This window comes from Chiroxiphia lanceolata, chromosome 9 (assembly GCF_009829145.1).
Source record: "Chiroxiphia lanceolata isolate bChiLan1 chromosome 9, bChiLan1.pri, whole genome shotgun sequence".
Classification (NCBI taxonomy): domain Eukaryota; kingdom Metazoa; phylum Chordata; class Aves; order Passeriformes; family Pipridae; genus Chiroxiphia; species Chiroxiphia lanceolata.
The window spans coordinates 13,851,171-13,872,970 of NC_045645.1; the positions used below are offsets into that span (position 1 = coordinate 13,851,171).

Genomic DNA, 21,800 nt, shown 5'->3' on the forward strand with positions numbered 1-21,800 from the left:
TAGTGGTGGCCTTGGCAGTGCTGGAGAACAGTTGGACTCGATGGGCTCAGAGAGCTTTTCCAACCTAAACAATTCCACGATTCTGTCTGACCTAGCTTATTCATCACAATGGAGAGAAGGGGCCAGGGATCAGCTCTAAGGGCAGTGTTGGCTTTTAACATCCTGTACTTGAGCTAAATCATTGTTGTAGGGTCCCTTCCAATTGCAGTATTCTATTCTATTCTATTCTTCTATTCTATTCTATTCTATTCTATTCTATTCTATTCTATTCATCTTTTTTGAGGCCTTTTTTTTTTGAGTGGCCTCCATACTGTCAAACTAATTTGAAGGTTTCCAGGGGCTGTGGTGCAGCAGGATGTACCTGTACAGACAGATTTGAGGTGGGATAAGGGTGAACTTGGCTTTTAAAGCATGATGGAACAGGAGACAAACTCTGTCCTTACTCCCGTGGCAACTTTGCTAAAGTGATCTTGGATGGGGATTTGTCCCTATGAGAAGATACAGAAAGGGAACTCGGGGGAATGAGAAGCAATTCAAGGCTTGAAGAAGTTAAAGAAAAAGGAAGAGTGACGAGGCCTGATGAAAGAAATTCATTAGCCCCCAGCTGAATAAGGAACTGTGAATCTCTTTTAATGGAAGAGCTCTGCCAGCTTGCAAAGGAGCAGATGTGCACACAAGACGGATAGTTGTAAATAGTCAAAATACTGTTTTTTGGGGCTTTTCCTGCTTTAGTGATTACCTTTTTTCATCTAAAATAAATCCAGATTGTGCATAGTCTGGAAAACAAAATAACAATATTTGGAGAGTGGGAGTGTTTATTTAACAGGTGGCTTATTTAGCAAATGGTTTACTCTTACAAAAATAATATTCCTGGAGTATCCTGCAGCGGTGGTTCAGAACATATGAGAGCAGGGAGGCATTTTGGGGGTTATTGCTTCATGTGGGCTTGGGCTGGGCTGGTTTAATTAAGAACATCTGTGGGAGCACTTAGCTAAGTGCATTTGCATAAGTTATTGATAAGAGTTGGGTGCTGTGTCTTTGAGAGCATCACCCTCCTCTGCGGGAGGTGGGACAAGGCAGGGACTGTTTGCAGGGACACCGGGATGGGTTTACAGGGACACTGGGATGGGTTTACAGGGACACTGGGATGGGTTTTCTCTGCTGCCACAGAGCCCTGTGTGGGCAGAAGGTGGGTGGGCTGCACCATCACAGAGGGACACCTCAGCAGGTCTATTTCCAGTCTCCAGTGGCATGGGATACCCATCCTTGAATGTGAATTTGATATTTGGGTGTTATTTCCTACTCAGGATGTTACGCCTTTATAGGATGTTCCCTCTAACAGAATGCTATTTCTGTTATTTCCAGGAATTTATCCTGGAGCCAGGAAAAAAGGGGAAGATGCCCCAGTTGAAAAGGTGGAGGACAGGAGCTGAGAGCAATCCCAACCCTTCCCAGAATCTTGCCTAAGGCTCATTTTGATTGAGTTGCTCTTTGTCCCTTAGTCACCAACTCAAACCTTGGGGTTTGAGGTTTGCAGAAAATTTGGAGGGCTTTTAAGGGTTTGATGGATTTGGGATTGCAGGATGACTGGTGTCCCCCTGCCTGGTGCCAGTGAAGCTGCCGTTACCACACTGGGAGCACAAACACATCCTGCTATAGAGCAAATATATATTCTTTACATGTCTCTACACTGAGTGTGATTATTGCACTGGAATTGGAGCTGAAAGTTGTTTTAATAACAATATTTTGAATATTCAAGGGATAATAACACACAGACTTGGCTCGCTCCCTCCAAGCCTTGGCTTTTGTTTTCAGATGGTGTCTCTCGACATTTAACAAATGACAAATGTGGGGGTTTTTTCCTAATACTCGTTTTATTCTTATTAACCCTTCCAAAGTCACCGGATCATCACTAGATGATCTTTGAGGTTCCTTCCCACCCAAACCAGTCTATGATTCCATGAGGAAGTCACTGGCCTGGTACTGAGCAGTACCTGCTTCACAACCCACTGGGGTGTGCTTTGGTTTTGCTTTTCTGCCTCAGCCTGTGGAAGGGATTTCTTCCCACAATATTTATAATCTATTGGTATATTAAAGCACTTGTCACAACTCCCAGGTTTTGCTAAAAGCATGAGCATTAAATGCAGGTAAAATACCTCTGATGACACAAGTCATGAACACAATAAAGTAATTATTAAATTATATCGGCCTTAGTTCTTGCCATTCCTTTGAGGACTCATCCCAGTATTTACCATTATGATTTGTCATTTACAGCAGTGGTGCCATGATTTTTGGGCAGATGAGGAATCAGAAATTGAGAAAGTCTGGAGGTGGGGGGGGGGAAGGTTGGGTTGTTTTTTTACCTGAATTGGCCAAATCAACACTCATAAAAGAGATCCTTGCTAAAGGGGCTGAGATGCTGAGTATGAGAGGCCTGACAGCAATTTTTTCACCTTTCACCATATGGCAAAATAATTACTTTGAATGCGCATCAGCTTCATGGGGAAGCAAAGCAATGAACTGTAATTCAAGATCAGTTTGTCAGGAAAACAAACACATTTTGAATGCCCAGAGGAAGGTCTTGTGTTCTCTGTGGAGGTCTCAGCTGAGAACCAAGACAAGTCTCCCATGGGCAAGACCTGCAGTGAAACCCTGTCCCTTCCTATCCTCTGGCAGGAAATTCTCCTTCTTCTTTTCCCTTTCTCCCTCTCTGAGAAGGTTGTCCTGGTGGCCACGGGGGACAAGGGGAGCAGTTCCTCCTGCCACAGACCTGCCCAGAGACCTGCACGTGTTTAAACCCATTTCAGGAGTATTTCAGTGCAAATTTCCCTACTCCCTTCTGTTCATTAACCTTTCCCGGAGTGCTAATTCTGCATTCAAACAGAAGGTCAAAGCCCTTAGCTGATTTTTTTTCAGGAGAATTAAGAGACTTATCTGCAATATTCTGGAGAGAAATACCACGCCAGGAGACTCCTCAAAGCCTCTTGACTGCGCTGCCGCCGTCGCACTTCCTGAGGAGCCACAGCTGCTGGGGGAGCGGCTGTGCCGGAGCCGAGTCACTGAGCATGATTAACTTTGGGAAATTAATTTCTTAAATGTACTCTCTTACATCGTGGCCTTTTGCAAAAATGTGCTTAAGGCATTGAAACAGAGACTGAGACACTTATTGAAGCTCCCATGACAAAAATCGATAGACTCAGGTGTCTTTTCCACACCATGTCTCATCAGCCATCCCTGCCCTGCTGCAGCTGATGGAAGGGCACTGTCCCCCCACCCCATCCTTGAGGGTGGCAGAGTGGATGTGTCCAGCTTGGGGATGGAAGTTTGGCTGAGTCAGAAGGACCTCATGGAGCTTTCGGGTTTGTTTGGGTTGAACTCAGAGCCCTTCTTGTTAGAGAGGGTGAGAGCTCAGACCTCAGTGCACAAGGAAGGACATCCCGTTGTCTTTGGTGACTGCCTGATGCCTGGTTTTAAGCTCCATGTTATGGGTTGGGAGCTTAGTCTGAGAGCTGCAGCCTCCTCCTCCCACTCTCCTGCCTTCCCCTTCTCTGTGGCTGGGGAGAGAATGGCACCAAGTGATGGAGACCAAGAGACAGGGATGAAGCGATGAGGACCAAAAGATGGGGATCAAGAGAAGGGGCCAAGAGATGAAGACTAAGAGATGGGAACCATGAGATGAGCACCAAAACAAGCACCAAGACACAGGGACCAAAAGATGGGGACAAAGAAAGGGGGGCCAAGAGAAGGGAACCAAGAGATGAGGATCAAGACACAGGTGCCAAGGCTTTGGGAGCAGCACATGGGAAGGCATCTTGTCCCATCACACCATTTGTCTTTCTGCTACTCATAACACAAAGCTGAGGAGGATTTGTGCACCTGTCTTGCTAAAAGTCATTTAGAAATGAGTCACAGGGACTTACGATCTGTAGTTTTTAGCAAGTAGACATTAAATCCTCTTTATACAGAATATAGTGGCAAATTAGATCCATTGCTCCCCTGGCCCAGCCCCCCAGGCTCTCTGTTTTTAAAAGGTTGGGGGGGTGAATTTGCAGTAGTTTCCTCTGAAGTTAACTTGGTTTTTCCTTATGGTAATACATGAAAAAAGGTCAAGGATAATGAAGGAAACAGTGAATTCGAAGTTCTATGGAAGAGCAACTCAGCGCTTTTAGCAACTCACTTAAATGGGAGAGGAGAACCAGTTTCTTGAAGGTTTTAAAGCTTTCACAGCCTAATGAACTGAGCTGCCTCCCACAGTTTCTGCTGAGCCCAAATTCCTACCAGGAACTGTCTCATTAGGCTCAAGTGGCACAGCCAGCCTGTCCTGCAGCTCCCACTGCCTTTCGCTCTCCTGCCTGTACCACGGCTCCACCTGGACTGACATCCAAAATATCAAACACATCTGAATGGCTGCACCTCCCAGCCAGAATTAACCACCCTGAAGGAGAGGGAAGTCTGTTTCATATAAAAAACCTGGATACATATATACAGAATGGAGGGAGGGAAGCCTGGCCCTGCCATCTCATCCTCAGCCACCCACCAGAAATCAAGGCTGCTGCTGTTCCAGCTCATCTTGGAGGGTTATTCTCACTTGTGGTTCACATTTAAGTCGCTGTCGTGGAGGTTAATGGGAGTGATGTGTTTCTGACTCTAATGGGGCTGAGAAGTGGGAAAACTGATGTTATTGCACATAAATCGTGGTGTGTAATGTGCGAATTGTGTTTTGGTTTGGGCTGAAAAATAATAAAGAGAGGGATGGATGAGCATTAGGAGAGAACAGATTTCCCCCTCTAGATACTGAGGAGAATATTCATCATTACAGGCAGTTTGTTATCTGGTAGCATAGGAAGGGGTAGGAATAATGAGGACTCTAATATTTGACTGATAAGAGGGGAAAGTCCTGTGGCTGTTGGGGCTGGAGCAGCAATGTGCTGTCCCCTCCTCCCTGTCCTTAAAATCTGGCTGCTGCGGAAGTGTAATTTATTCTGCTACTGGGGCCAAGGTGTACCTGCCTCCCACTGCCTGGGGCTGAGGCACTGAGGGACTGCAAGGAAATCCCTGTTAACTGTGCTGGTTTCCACTGCTGCTTGTGGGGGTTCAAAGTTCACTCTGTGGGAGAACCCAGCGCTGTGCAGGGAGGGAGCCAAGGAGAAGGTCCCTCCTGCATTTCTCCCATCACCGGGATGGCTCTGGGCATAAATTGACTTAAAACCTCAGGGATAACTCAGGCAGTCAGGAATTGTGGAGCAACTGTGCAATGGCTGCAGAGTGGCTGGGGACTGATGCGTACCCCTTCTAGGCCCCCCTCAGAGACCCCACAGCCTCACTGAGCTCCTTCCCAGACAAAGGCAGAGCACTCAGAATGGGTGGGAATCACCCCCCTCACTCCCCCACCCCATCCTGTAATGCAGATTTTCATCCTACCCAGTGATGGGGAAGCTTAATATGCCCTAAAATATGAATGACTGAAAACTAAGCTTATGAGAAGTGGCAAATGTGCTGATCTCTGCATTTTTTAACATGAGAATTATCTAATAAAAAGGAACCTTGGAGCTCTTCATGAATTAGGCATAAGGGTATAGGAACAAACAGGTACGTGCTCAGCGCTGAAGGTGCCCCTGTAAAACTTCCCCTGCCCTTGCTCAGACAGAACTCTTGGAGCAGGATTTACTGAGAATCCCTCCCAAACCATTCCCAGACCCTGTGCCAGTGCCTTGGCCTGGTCGTTTCCAGTTAGATTATAGACTATGCTGATTATAGAATAAATCCCCTCCCTTGCCCTCAAAGCTCAGCAGAGGAACACAAATAAGGACCAAAACAAACCCAAATACAGGCCTGCCCCTGCCATGGCCATGCTCATGGCCGGTCAAATTCAAAGCAAATTCTTCCCTCCCACACCAATACTGATTTGTCTGCTCTCAATATTAAGGCTGAGTGGAGAATTTTTAATTCCTGGTTTTTTAAAATTCTATTTTTTTGTAACATTTTCTTGTTTTAAACGATTTTTGTGTTGCCAGTAGTAGCATGGGGTGGGGAGGTGGCCCCATTCCCGCAGTGCTCACTCTGCCCCAGCTCAGGGCTACTTGAGAGCTGAGTGTACAAGGGGACATCAAATGGGTCATGCCAGGTTTTGAGTGGCACTACAGCCCCCACGGCAAACCCTGCATTGCCAGTGCTGAAGTGTCAGGCTAAACTCCATACTTTTCCTAAACTTCCTCACATATATCAGTTTATGCAAGAATTTTAAAATTATTCAAGATTCTTTTAAAAGAAATGCTTTTTCTCCCCCTTTTTTCTCCAAAGAAACAAAGCCTTCCATGGCAGCTGTGAAATATGGATTATTTACCTCCAGACTGGGCATAAGTTTTATCCAGCCTTAGAAGTAAATGCATATTTAGTCTTTAAGGCATATTGTCTATCCATGTAAATACATATTTTGGTATACACATTCTTCATAACACAGTTCTGTGGACTCGGTGGAGGTTTTGGTAGCAGAACATTTGCCATTGTCTATCTAGAACACTTGCTCAGAAAATGTGCAAAAAAGCAGCTGTCACTATGATGGGTTTTAACACTCCTGTGTCTTAAAAACAGCAATGATTCGAAAAAAAAATCTATTGAACAGTTTAAAAAAAGCTGTCTAGCTCTGACAGATCCTGCCAAGTTCTAAACCCTTGAGAAACAAACTGCATTTGTTGCAGAAGTTGTGAGACATCCTTTCATTGAGTATTAGGATCATATTCCCGACCAGCAGCGCCACTGCTCCGTGTGGCCCCAGAGCCATGGGGGTGGCAGCCCTGTGTTACTGCACAAGGAGGAGCTTCCAGACTTCGGGGGTTCCCATGTGGACAACAACCTTGATATAATATTCAGTTAAGCTATTTATTTTTTGCATTTGAAAGGTGGTAAAATATAATAAGATTTCCCCGACAGATATGAACATTATGGGTCATAACTTTGAAGAACATACACCCAAACAGTTGGCTAAAGTGCACCCCACAAATTACAGGGTTGGAACGAGATGGGCTTTAAGGCCCCTTTCAATCCATTCTTTCATTCTGCAGTTCCTAAAATGTGAAATGTTGTGTTCAATTTGCAGCATGGCCCATTTTTGGAGAACACCCCGGTAAGTCCCAGCCTGTACAATCACCAGGTCATTGCACAGCGTGGATTCACCAAGAACCAAGTGTCTTTATTTGATCTACTCTGCCTCCAGCTCCAATCCTGCCAAAATTGGCGTTGCAGAGTCTGAGAGCACCTTCAGGAGACCAAACTCTATGGACCCCGAGGACAACCATCCTAGTGGCCTCACCCACCCCCAGGTCACTGCTGAGCACACAGCTCCCACAGACAGCAATCCCTGTGTCACCTAAGGAATGCCATTGGCACTTAGAGATATTTGGGAATTTGGCTGGATTTTTTTTTTCTTCTTTTTGGACTTGACAATAATTATGTCCCCCCAAAATGAAAATTCAAACTTAGGACTAAAATCTTGTACCTGTCATCCAGTGGCTCTACCTGGTCTGAATGCAAACAGTCAACACTTAACTATGTATTATCTTTCCATATTTAATAAATCTGCTGTTCATTCTGTTTGCTGGAAAGATCAGGTTCCAGATATCAGGGATCCCTGGAATGCAATATATCACCAAAATGTAGGATCTGATCCAGCCACAGCATAGAACCACCTCTCAATTCCACATGAGATGAGGCATATGGGTTGGGTTATCCCTATCCTTGGTTTTTCCTTCATCAAACTGTACTGCCACAATTCTTCCTGCAGCACCACTGTTTCTAGTGAATGGATTCTAAAATAGAGCACTTTAAAGCTGCAATACAAGATAGATCAGAATATCAGGGTTGTGTACAATATAATTTGAGCTGAATTTTTACCCTTTCCTTACAGAATGGATTTTGTCATGTTATTCCAGGTTTTAAAAAATGCCACAGTTCTGAAAATAGTAACTGCTTAGCACATGGCTGCAAATAACGAGAGACACAGTTCGGTCTGTCACTGAACATGCAAAGTGACCTGGGACATCTCTTTGGAGTCAACATACCTCTGTTTATGCCCTTTATCAGCAACTACAACAGACTCACTGCATATTCTGGCTGCACATTGGGACAGTAGATATTGAGTGTAGCAAAACTCAGAGTCCTCCTTGTCAGAAAAATGGGGTGTCTGTGCTGAGTTTGGGACTGCTGAGTACACCCAGGACTCAGCTGGTGCTGCTCTCTGCCAAAACCTGCTGTGAGGAGAATTAATGTTGTACTGTAATGTTTGTGTCAGCTACTGGAGCTCCTACACAGAACATGAGAATGATCATGGTGAAAAGTGGGGGCTGCCCCAGCCCTGGAAGTGTCCAAGGCCAGGTTGGATGGGGCTTAGAGCAACCTGGTCTAGTGGAAGGTGTCCCTGCCCATGGTAGGGGTGGGACTGAATGAGCTTTAAGGTCCCTCCCAACCCAAACCAGTCTGGGATTCTGGGATAATGGTTTTGTTATTCGTGTCATCAACAGTTGTTTGAGAGCAAGTCAAGATCTCTTGGGGTCATGAGGGGATCTGGGATTCAAGGACTGTTGGCCACAGTCATGTCCCAGCAAGTCCCACAGATGGCAGTTTGAAATCAGGTGTAAACTGTGAGCACATTTCACATTAATACTGTCCAGGGGTTTTAAAAAATAAAAGCAACATTATACACTGTTTTGAAACTTGATCCTCATGGGCTGCAGGACTAGGAAATGGTGTGTGGGGACTGCCCTGCTGGGGGAGGGACCTGCACAGTGTGAGCAAGTCCTGCCTGGAAGGATGATCCTACCGTGGACGGCAACATGCACTTCAGTACCATTACTGGAGCAACTTCCTTTTAATAGATATATGTATATATAAAATTCTGCTTGATACTTCATGTTTTCAGATATCTAATATTTAAAAGCATCCTTTATCATTGCTAAATTAGCCAAACCAGTATAAAATTAAGTGCAAGAAAAATACCAATTCCCATCAGTTTTGCCAGTAATACAAAAGGGGACGATTCAGCTTCTGCCATTTACAGTCATGTAGGAATTTGGATTTAGGATGAGTACAGGAAACCTTCCTACATTCAAAAGATGCCTCAAAATAATTTGTGTTCTGTTTTGTAATGGGAAAACTAATTTTTACAGAGATCACCTACTGGTTAGTTGTGGTGGAGGTAAAAACAAAAAGGACTTGGTGCTACCCTCGACCTAAACCCTGTGTCTGGAGCAGCTTCTGGACCCCCTGGAGATGGCAGAGGAGGTTTTCCTTGTAGCCTGTAGCACCTTCATCCTCAGCTAGAGATTTCTTATGCTCAAAAGGATGCTTTAGCATTTCCCAAAACACATTCCAGATTTGTTGGAGAGGAAGAGGAAAGTCGTGTTTTATGAAGGCACAACCATGCTGAATTTGCAGGAAAAAGGGTAGAGAACAAAAGCAGTACTGCACAATGCAGTTATAATACAAGGCTCATTCTTGAAACCTGAATATCATGCTAGAAGAAAATCTAGATATGTGTAATATTTTGAAGAAGTACTTTGAAGGCAATATTATTTGATTTTTTTTTTTACTCAAAAAAGAACAAATGCTTCTGTGTAAATTGGAACAAATTCTTCTGTGTAGAAGGGAACTGAATGTTTGTATTGCAGCCTTAAAGAAGCACATTTTTACTGCAATATCCTTTTTTCTTTTGTAAACTACAGTCTGCAACTCAGCAGACCATGACTGAATGCTTTTGAAAACTTGTCGATTACAAACATGAAATCACAATTAATATCCTCTAAAAGTAATTTCAGAGTTCTCACGTCTTAAAAAAGGACAATGTGTACTGCTTCACAAGGTAATGCAGCTAATCAAAAAAAAAGGAGGGGAATTAAAGTATTTACATAATGAGCAATTCTACAGAAGGCGATCATCCCCATGTAAGCACGGCTGATTATATCCCACGCTGCTTTTAACAAACTCTACCAGATTGGAGCCAGTCATCAGCACTCTCAGGGAATCCTTAAAAGCCTTTTATGGTCTTTACATTTAGTGCAGAATGATGTTCTTCAGGTAGAATATGCTACTGAGGGAGGACAGTGTCAACACAAGGTACCAGCAGGAGAAGAGGACTTCGGCGTCACCGGTGATTCCATACTGGGCTGTACTGGGAGCTGCAGAGAGAAGGAAAAGGGGTTCAGTGAAAATTCCCACCAAATTCTTACTTTTCATTAATTCTTCTAAGATAATACTTAGGGCAACAGAAGCATTCTCCTGAAAACCAGAGAAAACACTGGAAAAGCAGCCCAACCCTCCTGTCACCCTGCTCAGGGAATATTCCTGTTTGTTTAAAGAGGATAAATTGTTTTTAAGGCAAGCATTTAAAACTTGGGAGTACTTAGTGTCAGATGAGTGTTTCATTTTTAACCATCAGAATAACTGATCTCTTTCTAAGTTACTGAGCATTAAGATCTACAGTGAAAGCAATGAGAGGGGACTAGATTTAATTCTGTTGGAAAGCAACCCATTTCCTGCCTAAGTCTAAAAGCCAAAGTTTGACAATTTTGCTCAGCCAAAGACATTCCCATGTATTTCTGGCCTTTGGAGAAATTGTATTTTTGTTTACCATGAAGTCTTCCTCAAATTCCTGAGTAAATACACACTAACTGCATGCAAAGAGAGGGAAAATACAAGAAAAGTATAATCCTGAATTCCAAGTCTTGATCAGTCCAAACACTGGAACAGAAGCACCCCTTTTCCATCTGTACAGAACCAGTGCTATGAGATCTGTTGTTAATGTATGACATTTTATTTGGTGAAGAGTATGTGATACAACCAAAATCTATTTGGTTTCCCCCCATGCAGAAAGGTTCGGGTAATAAAACCAAACAAAACAAGATTAAACTTGATTTTGCAGCTTAGTTTAGTGACTGATAACCGTGAATAACTGTGGGACAGGGCACTCTCTCCTCTCATTAAAAAGGGGCTTTCTGGGCAAAGTCAGTGTGACAAATCAACCTTTAATTTATTACCAGACCCAGGCGAGGCTGCTGGAGCAAAGCACAGGTGCTGTTTCATTTTATGGTATTCAAAGAGTTTCCTCAACTTAAAGATAATTTGAACTATGGTGGCTATAAAAGCCAGTGGAAAATTATGTAAATCTGATTTCCTGCATATGAACCGGCACTGTCTTTCTAAGGCTTATTAAATCATACCTGGATTGTTTCAGCACAAAGGTACAAGGTGAGTTAATGAGGGAAAAATACACTGACTTGGGCAGATAATAGAGAAGAGTTATGGTTCCCAGAGCTGCCTAACCAGGGGAATTTGATGGGAGAGAAAGCTGAAGGAGAAGCAAATCTGGAGAAGTTTAATTATCAATTGTGATGTCACAGTAAGCCTACTGCATGACATACAGCTTAAAATATTGTGCTTGGCTCTTAAAAGGTCTTTAAAATTAATAAGCTTCTGCAGTCCTTTTCCACCTCAGAGTATTGAATCACTTTTCCTGTGGCTCCCTGAATACTTTGCTGTTCCTAACTTAATAAAATCTCATAGATTTTTTTTTTTGTGGTGTTTCACAAACTTGAAAAAGTAAAGAAGGTTGTACAATTTACAAATTTAAAGGTTCTTAGTATGGTCTGCTCAGTCCTTTATCTACAAGGAGTAATTATTTTGGTAAGTAATAAGCAGTCCTTGCTTCCATGAGCATTTGCTGTGCAATGCTATGCAAGGTAACTTTGTTCTTGGATTGTTAATTTTCATGGTGCTTTCGATGGTTCACTGTGTCAGACTAAGCCCTTAGTTTAGGAATAAATGAAAAGGTTTAAACATTTGAAAACAGCATAAAACATCTGCTTTTCCCCCCCTTTGAAATCTTACCCTGTCATTGTTTCACACACGCACACACACACAGAGTCACAGTCTTAATATTCATGGCGGAAGATAATGGTGCAGGTATGTGTGATCAGGCATTAAATAAAGCTGGAATTATTTGAGTCTGTGATTACATCCACAGCTATCCTGGGCTTTTACATAATCCCTGTCGCCACCATTACAATAGAGCATGACATTTATAACTGATTTTACAGCCTGTGAAGCTTTTGGTGCATGAAGAGGGAAAGGAAAAGTGGTTGGCCTTCAGAGAGTTAAGGATTCTCCTCCAGAACACACCTTGGTGACTCTTAATAGAAACCAAGGTCAAACGGTCTCGTTCCCCTTGTGCTAACCCTTGTGAAGGGTCTGGAGCACCACGAGTGGCTGAGGGAGCTCAGCCTGGAGAAAAGGAGGCTCAGGGGGACCTTCTTGCTCTCTGCAACTCCCTGACAGGAGGGTGGAGCTGGAGGGGGGGGGTCAGGCTCTGCTCCCAGGGAACAAGGGACAGGGAGAGAGGAAACAGCCTCAAGCTGTGCCAGGGAAGGTTCAGGTTGTACATCAGGAGGAATTTCTTCATGGAAAGGGCTGTCCAGCCCTGGCACAGCTGCCCAGGGCAGTGGTGGAGTCCCTATCCCTGGAGGGATTGAAAAACCATGTGGATGTGGCACTTGGGGACATGGGTTAGTGGTGGCCTTGGCAGTGCTGGGGAATGGTTGGACTCGATGGTCTGGAAGGGTTTTTCCAACCTCAGTGATTCTGTGATTTTATGAGCTGGTGATGAGCAAATTCAGTTCAGAGCCCTGGTAGTGATACTTTAAACACCTTAAAAGACAGTGAATTTCCACCTAGAAGAAGATTAAAATGAGCTTGATAAAAGTCTGATGTCTGAAATATAAAATGACCCAGGATTTAGAAGACGCAATAAGTTTAAAATGTCAGCTTCAGTCATGGAGGGACAATAATTTCCTTTCCTGCTAATGGGTAAGTCATTAAATGTTCCTCAGAGCCCGAGCAGCTGCATCCCTGGGGTGAGGGAGTAACATGCAGCTGAGCCACACACAGAGCAGCACCACTGAAGAGCTGGGAAGAGATCATGGATTCACAGGCTGGTTTGGGTTGGAAGGGACCTGAATACCATCTCATCATTTACATGGTGGGTCAGCCCTTTGGAAGGAAAAATCTCATGACTGACCTTAAAGTCCCAGGTGCACATCTAGGATGCCCACGTGCCCTTATCAAGCTCTCTTTTCTTCTAATTTAGTGATTATTCTACATAATCCTAATGTTTTATACCAGCCAGGCATTGTGAAAATATTTAAGACACCCTTAACACAGATAGGATTATATTCAGACATCTCTCCTGGTGCTGAATAGAAAGGAACAAAGTAATATATATCAGTATCTCTAATTAATACAAGAGATTAGGAGAAGTGCTGTGCTGGAACACACAAACCAGCATTTCCTAACACCAAGGGCTGCATTAACCAGAAATAATTTATAAGCTTTAATGCTGATGCCATGTAGACAAAAGCACAGACCCCTTTAGGTTGTCTGAATAAGCAAGACTAATTCTGTTAAATGGATTATGCAGGGAGATGTTAATAAGCATTTCATTTAACTATATTCAGGTTAATCATTTACTATAGGAAAGCCTTAATAAATTGGATTTTTCATGCAACATTTAAAATATCCAGCAAAGGAAGGAATAAACTAACTCAAGGTCAAAGCAGGAAGAAAAAAGATGAAAACGACTGGGCTGTCAAAAAATGTTCTTTTAAAAGAAAAGATTGTGAGATAATGGGCCTCGGAAGGCTCAGCCGAGTCCTGGGATAACATCTCTACATTGTTACACTTGAAGTTAGTTGAGGATTTATGGCTGTGCAGGAGAAGGTTGACAGCCTCTAAAAGATCTATTGGAAGGGAATGGGTGATAGAGGAGATAATCAGTCTGGAGAGCTCCAGAACAGGCTCCAGAGGGCTCTGACCAAAGGGGAGCTTGTCAAGATGAGAAACATCCCCCTGTGCCTCAGAGGCCAGGGAGGGTTGGAGAAAGCTTGACCTTGGGAGAACAAAACCTTAAAGTCTTGTCTAAAAATGACTCCGTGAAGACACCGATTTGTTTAGTCTTATGCAAATGCAATCATCTCCAGGCTGAGAGACAGGAAATTCACTGTGATGGAAAATTCACCAGTGAAGTTAAAGAGATAAATCCAAAGGAGGAGGCCCTTTTGAAGTGTGTGCCAGATGGAAGCTGTGATTAAACAGGGCTTTGGCCATGATAATAACACTGGAAAATGCTGAGGATTTTAGTAACGTTGAAATGCAGTTAGACCATGGCTGTAGTGACTGAGAGGTGGATGTTGAGAATGAGAAGGTCCTCTCCAGTCTCATGTTCCTCTGTTACTGGCATGGTTTTTTTAAAAAAAATTCCCCCTGTTGAGGTTATACCTTGAATCCTGGGGTCAGATTTGGGCTGCTAAGGACAAGAAAGACATTGAGGGGCTGGAATGTATCCAGAGAAGGGAACAGAGCTGAGGAAGGGTCTGGAGCACCAGGAGTGGCTGATGGAGCTGGGAGGGGCCTCAGCCTGGAAAAAAGGAGGCTCAGGGGGGACCTTCTTGCTCTTTGCAACTCCCTGACGGGAGGGTGGAGCCAGGTCGGGGTCAGGCTCTGCTCCCAGGGAAAAGCCATGCGGATATGACACTTGGGGACATGGGTCAGTGGTGGCCTTGGCAGTTCTGGGGGAATGGTTGGACTTGATCTCAGAGGGCTTTTCCAAACTGAACAATTCTGTGATTCTGTGAATCCCTGAAATTCTTTTTAATGCAAGAGGAGTGTGCAGCACTTCCCAGGCCAACTTCCCCAGAGCATGTGTGAAATGCACAATGATCCTATATTTGAAATAAATCTATAGGTTTGTCAGAGATTATTTTATAAGGGATCTATGGTCAAATTGTTACTGTATCCCAGCAAAGAAAGTCAAGCGAGGAAACCAGCACTTCCCAAAAAGTGAAACACGTCTGTGATGGCTCATGGGGCACCGGAAAACTTTCTCACTGAGTATAAGGAACGTTGGATGAGGATGCTCAACACACTGGACATATTTCAGTCCAGGGAACAGCCAAATTTGGCTCAGGTAATGCTGGGCAGCCATTCCCTGTGTTGTGTGGATGTAATTTGGGTAGAATCTTGCTTTGGTATATTTCCATCCAGAAATGCTCATCACTCCTGAGACAAATCCATCTGAAAATCCTTGAGAAAGGACACAGGAAATACTGCAGAAGTTGTCCAAGAGCAACTCTACCCAGCGGATAAGCCAGAGCTGGAGAGGATAAAACTGAGAAGTGCCAGGTTCTTAACAGAGTGGCTTTATCCTTTTCTGAGATGTGAGTGCTGGCAGGAAAATTTCTAAGAAGAGTCCCCAGGAGACTGATGTTAATGATAAGAGAAGGGTATTGTCAGGCTGATCTTTGGTGTCCACACAGGGCTGCTCTCAGGGGCAGGAACTGTAAAAGAGATGCTGATTTGTCCTATTTCTAATTTAAAGGAATAAAATGGCATTTTCTGACTCTTAACATAGGAAAACAGAGAAAAAATTATTGCTAGAACTGCAGAAGCAAGAGTCTACTATTTGTTGTGCTTAAATTTAAAGCTAAGTATTTTAAACACTTGAGATGTGCCACCAGCAATGTTTTAAAGCGAAATATTATCCCAGTGTATGTGTGTCTGTAGCTCTGTGTATATACGAAAATAAGATAGAAGCATTTCTCATGAAGACTCCACTTGGGATGTGCCCTGTATCTAATTAAAACTGGTTCTGATACTGATTTTGACTGAGTTAAAAAAAAAATAAGGTATTTACAGGGTGAAAATGAAAGTCAAGCAATAAAACATGGTAACCATAGTTACCAGCTCTGTAATCTCCTAACTGTGGGGATCTTTGCCTGGGAATTGGGGTTCCTGGCTGTAGAAATACTTGGGTGAGGAGGCAGCAGGAGACACGTTTCCCTCCCTGCCTTCCACAATAGTTGGAGCACCCTTCCCATTCCCCCCACCGAGAAATAACTCCAGTTACATACTGTAAACAGCAACAAACTCATTGAAAACCAGCTAAAAATACACCCAGCAGATGGAAATTATAAAGTCAGGATCATTTTGTGGGGTTCTGGGTGTGATGGGACCTGCCAGACATATCCTGCATTGGTTCAACCAGACCTACTTAATGAACATTTAACAGCTGTGTTTCCTTGAGCTTGGAGAGACAGCGGAGTGGAAACTGATGGCGCCGTGAAACTACAGGGAAAAGAGTTTAATTGTCTTAATTCCTGTTCTAAAACAACTCTCTGGAACAAAGCATTTCCAAAGTCAGCAACCTCTCAAAATACTGAGTGGGGGCACCTTAATACTAGAGATGGATACGAAGCACCTCTGACCCCCCTGGGCTGAGTCATCAGCAATATGTTTCTTGCAGTCGGATTCTCCCTGTTCCAAGGAGACCATCCCATGCTTGGGATGGAGAGGGAGCAGCTCCAGATCTAGACAAACCTTTGGAAACATGATCCTGGGTCTGGGAAGAGCACTGGAGGGCAGCAGCGAGGAGCAGCCCCACTCCAAGGGGGGTGATGGTGCAAGGGGACATTGGGTCAGGTCACCTGTTGGATTTCGCTGTCTCCTGTTTCCTTTTCACACATTTCACTGCCTTGAGACCTGCCTGGGACAAACAACCCTCAGCAGCCTCTCCCTTACTTGAAAAAACTGTGCTAATAAATGGAACTCTGAAATGTAGGGATTTTTTCCCCAAAAAGTTCATTCCTCCTTCCTGCCAGCTTCCAAAGTCTCATTTATTTCCACAAAATTTGACTTTCTCATACAAACCCAGGTTTAAATCGGGGTTATTGTTCACAGCCAAACATTTAATTGAAAAAAATAGGTGTGTTATTTTAGAGAAGCAAACATGTCTAATTTTCAAACTTATAAATGGTTGAGTAAATAAAAATTATAAATGGTGAGTATATTTTGCATCTAATTTATACTTTAAAAAATCATGATAATGTGATGATATATAAAGTTACAGACTGATTGGCAAAATTTGGGGTAACAACTGAAAGAGGGCAATATAACCTTTTCATTCTAATTAAAGGGATGCTCTTGTTGAAGAGTATTTAAGATACTGGAAAAAAAGGAGGTACATGGGGTAGTTTATAATGAGGCACAATATGTGACAACTCACAAACCTTGATTTTGGACATTTTCTGTTCACATGGCAAAGTAATTGCTGTGGTTTCTCAGCATCAATGTGTGCTTTTTCAAGGAGTTCAGCATGGAATTATTAGTGATCCCATAGTTAAGAGACCTACAGGAGTTATCCCATTTTCTATTCAGTATAGTAGCCCTTGAGTTGTTACAAATCTGCTGCTGCTGCACTGGAATACATTCCAAAAAGCACTTATATTGCCACTGTTTTCACAATGAAGAGGGATTAGTGTAACTTTATTACCAACTGTGATTTGTTTCTGAACTCACATTTGAATTTTAATGTATAGCTGCCTAAAGAGAAGTCCCCATTTATGGGGAATTATTCACTCAATGGTACCTAAAACTCCCTGTGGGTCCTGGTCCTTCTGACTGTATGGCCTTGCTGTTGTACCTGCTCAGTGATGGAGAAGAGAAGCATCTGGGGAGACATCAGAGCCCCTTCCAGTGCCTAATGGGCTCCAGAAGAGGTGGAGAGGGACGTGGGACAAGGGATGGAGTGACACGACAAGGAGGAATGACTTCCTATTGCAGAGGGCAGGGATAGACGGAATATTGGGAAAGAATTCTTGGCTGTGAGGGTGGGGAGGCCCTGGCACGGGTTGCCCAGAGAAGTTGTGGCTGCCCCATCCCTGGAAGTGTCCAAGGCCAGGTTGGACAGGGCTTGGAGCAACTGGTAGTGGAAGGTGTCCTGCCCATGGCAGGGGGTAGAATGGGGTGGGCTTTAAGGCTCATTCCAACCCAACCCAGTCTGGGATTCTATGAAATGTCTCTGAGTACCACAGACTCAGAGCTCTGGGGGTTGCTCAGAAAGAGCCGCCTCAGTCCAATCATTCCCACACTGTAGGACATTAGTCACAGCCCCAAAACAAACCCAGTTTTAAACCCTTACACATTACTCTATGGTGTATCTTTAATAGATTTCATTTAGACAGAGATAAACTTGATCATATAAAATAAAAACCCTTCCATGAAATACTGCAAAGGAAAAGAATCTTCTCATGCACTGATGGGATAAATGAGCAGGTATTGAACATGGGGTGTCTCGCTGTTTAACAGGATGAAATAGTACAGCCTTGATGGACTTGGTTCTGCTGCAAGGAATATTTCATAATCCAGAGAAGTATTTATGAGGCAAATACTGTGAGGGAACAGAATAAAATCTGGCTTTAGTATCATCCTTTTTACTCAAGTCAGTTCCATTTCTTGTGTGGTTAAGATGCTCAGTTATGTTGGGAAAACAAAACATCTTTTAGGAACTTCAGAGTGATGGATGTGAGCCAGCTTGGAGGAATGGGATGACTTTTAACAGACAGAGAGAGATACCAGTCCAGTCCTGGGATGAACCTGTGTTTAACTGGATCACTACCTGACCCAGTTTAAGCAAAGGAGACAGGAGAAATCAGCCAAGCAGGGACTGGAATCACTGGCTCTGAGCAGCCTGAACAGCTCTCCAGAGCAGACACAGCCTGCACCTGGTCACCCACAGCCCCACATCTCCCCAAGTCCACTACCACTGACCAACAACACAGGGACTGTCCTGAGCTGGGATTTAGTGAAGAACCTCAAAGCTGGATGTGCCACAGTGGGAAGGAGCTGCATGAATTCCAGGGGACAGAGGAAAATTCAAACTGAACTTAGTGGCTAAGGGAAATGTTTTGGGCAGAAAAGAAATAATTCACTTCAATAAGGTACAGGTTGCCCAGAGAACTGTGGCTGCCCCATCCCTGGAAGTGTCCAAGGCCAGGTTGGATGGGACTTGGAGCAACCTGGGATAGTGGAAGGTGTAGAATTGGATGGGCTTTAAGGTCCTTCCCAACCAAAGTCAGTCTGGGATTCTGTATATTCCCAAGATGTCAGTATAAAGGTGTCCTAGTTCTGAGAAATATGGACTCAGAGACAAATTCTGAATAGATACAGAATTTGAACTATTAATTTTCAGATATTTAAGCTGTAATCCAAGAGAAATGTACAACTCTCAAACTGTTTTTCTTGCCCCAGATTTGGTGAGAAAACCACTTTTTTTCTGAGTTTATGTCTGGAAAAACTAAAAAGTCGTCAGGAGGAGGAAAGAAACTCTTTCTTTGGAATGAACCCTGAAATCAATTTTAGAGACTTTTCTAAATGATGTAGCAACTGAAACCTCCATTCTTTAAATGATGCTTTATAACTGATATCAAACCTAATTGCTATTATTCATGGGAAATCTCAGCCTAGCAGGCAGTTAGGCTGCCTCACCCTGGGGCTACACTATGGTGACTAATATGAGCATCACAATCATCTTCCAAAGCTTTGCTTCAGAAAGATGACTTCTGGAGTGTCTGCAGAGTGATGAACACACTGATTCTGGAACACATATATGGACTCTTTTGTTGATGTGGCTTACAGGCTTTCTGTTTTAAGCTTTCAATTTCTTTAAACTAATTTAGATTTGAAAACCTGTGTTAAAATGTTGTAATATACAGTTTTCATTAGTCAAAGGTAAAAAGATTCTTGCTTATTTTTCAGAAGTTTTTGGCAGGCAGATGTGCTTTTAATGTGATGATACCACATTCCCATGTCCTAAGAGACACACCAGAGCTTCCTACAACAGGTCCTACCAGCATATCAGAGATCCACAGAATATCCTGAGTTGGAGGAGCCCACAGGGATCACCCAGTCCAACTCCTGGCGCTGCACAGATGCCCCAACAATCCCACCCTGTCCCTGAGAGCATTGTCCAAATGCTCCTTGAGCTCTGGCAGCCTTGGTGCTGTGACCACTGCCCTGGGGAGCCTGTTCAGTGCCCAACCACCCTCTGCAGGAATAATCTTTTCCTGATATCCAGCCTAAATGGATGAGATGCCAGTAAGGTTCAACCAGTCCCTCACCCTGTAAGAATCCTCCAAGTCATTGCTTTGAAACAGTCAGGGCAAAGGAAACCACAAATCCAGCTTGGGTTTATGAGCCTAAACCCTTTTGTCTTGTCTGGAAGATGTGGAATAGCAACAACTGTTGAGGTAGAGGGGATAACAATTAGAAGGGATCATTTGAAAGGAAACTTGTAAGCTCAGCACAAAAAATAATGTATTATTTCATGCTACTGTCCAGTTTTCTGATCACATGACTGGTTTTGGATGTGATTTGTTCAAGGCTGGGGCCACCCACATATCTAGATACTCCTCTGGCCCTGATTTTGTGATCATCTGCAGCAATCAGCAAACCCAACCTTGATTAGCTGAAATAGAAAACAAGTCTGATGCCGGTTCTGCATAGAAGTCCAAAATTAAACAGGAGAAAGGGTCATGATCTTCCACTGGACGTGGTAAACACAGCTTTGGTTAAGAGGACATTGAGAATAAGACTAGAAAAGCACCAGAAAAAGCACTGGGAGAAGCAAGAGCTGCCTATTCCCATTCCCCCATCCATGAGCTGTGGTGTGTAGCCCAGTTCTCATCTGTAACCCCGACCAGGGGGCTGGAAAAGTTCTTCAGTGAAGGAGAACCAAGAAGAGCCAAGGACTGAGGCTCTCCATGAGAGATATTCCCATACCAAGTGGTACAGAAATTTCTGAGTCACCTGAAAAGGTCCAAGCTGGATAAATTTCCCCACTTCAGAAGTTTGATGCTGCAGCAAATTATGGAGTGACAAAGTCTGTTGCTGAGAACCACAGTTGTTTTTGAAAGTGAAGTGTTTCAGGTCCTTACGCACCTAATTTTGGCAGCCTACAATAACTGCTTCCCTGACAATGTGGCCCTCATTTGTAAGTGTCACATTGGAGAAAAGGAAAAGCATTTAATGTGACAGAAAAATTCGACTTGGGAGCTAATTACTTTAATCTGAGAGAGTTTTGGCTCATCTGCATAGCTGACAATTATTACAACTTCCATTGGTAATTAGAGGTTGGGTCTCATGCACAAATATTGCAAATGGCTTTGAAGACATTTGCTGATCCTTCTAACTTTTAAAGGAAATGAATTTATTAGTTGTTAATATGTAAAATATTTGTACTTCTGACCTTTGTTAAACATTCTTCCTATATTTTAAATGATTGGTTGTCAGAACAATTTTCTCCAAGTGATGTGTGACATTGTAAATAAGCTCTAGAATTAAGCAGCACATTAAATCTCTGTGTTCAGTGGCAACCTTTGATAGTTCTCATATATCATAAGGACTCTGTTGGTTCTGCTACGTTGAGGCAATGTCATATGCATTGTGAATGATAATTTTTTACATTGAACTTTCCAGTTATTGGATGGTTTCAACATCATTCTTCTGCTCTTGACAAAGGATGTTGAGTTAAGCAAGTTAGGACATTTCTCACAGTTTTGGTGACTGTGTATGAGGAAGGAACTTTTTGCTGAAGGAGCCGACACCTTTAAACAAATCTTCCACTGCTTGTCAGATGATTTCTAAGATGTGGGGTTTATTCAGCTCTGCTGATTTCCTCAAGCATTTCTTAGAGGTTTCTCTTGGTCATATTTCTGTACAGTGTATATATTGTTCTTGTTTTATAGATATATTAAAACCCCCATAATCCATCCAAGTTCACTGCTGAACCTTGCTAAGAGCCAAGGAATTAATCATCAATAGTGCTTTGATTACAATAAGGTGATGGATGAAATAACAAAGTCCAAATGTTTACTGATTTCAGAAGGTTTAGTGGCACCTTGAATCATAACACCTCTCAAGCTGTG

At 43.2% G+C, this 21,800-nt stretch overlaps 1 protein-coding gene across 2 annotated transcripts in view; it reads right to left on the reverse strand.

Moving 5' to 3' along the window:
- Positions 1-250: 250 nt before the first annotated feature.
- The window catches only part of NEGR1 (neuronal growth regulator 1), a 221,802-nt gene continuing 200,252 nt past the window's right edge, over positions 251-21,800 (reverse strand). For both annotated transcript variants that reach the window (XM_032696533.1, XM_032696534.1), the window contains one exon: positions 251-10,169. In XM_032696533.1, coding sequence (XP_032552424.1) covers positions 10,045-10,169 — 125 coding nt within the window. In that variant the 3' untranslated portion in view covers positions 251-10,044. The remainder of the gene's footprint in view (positions 10,170-21,800) is intronic.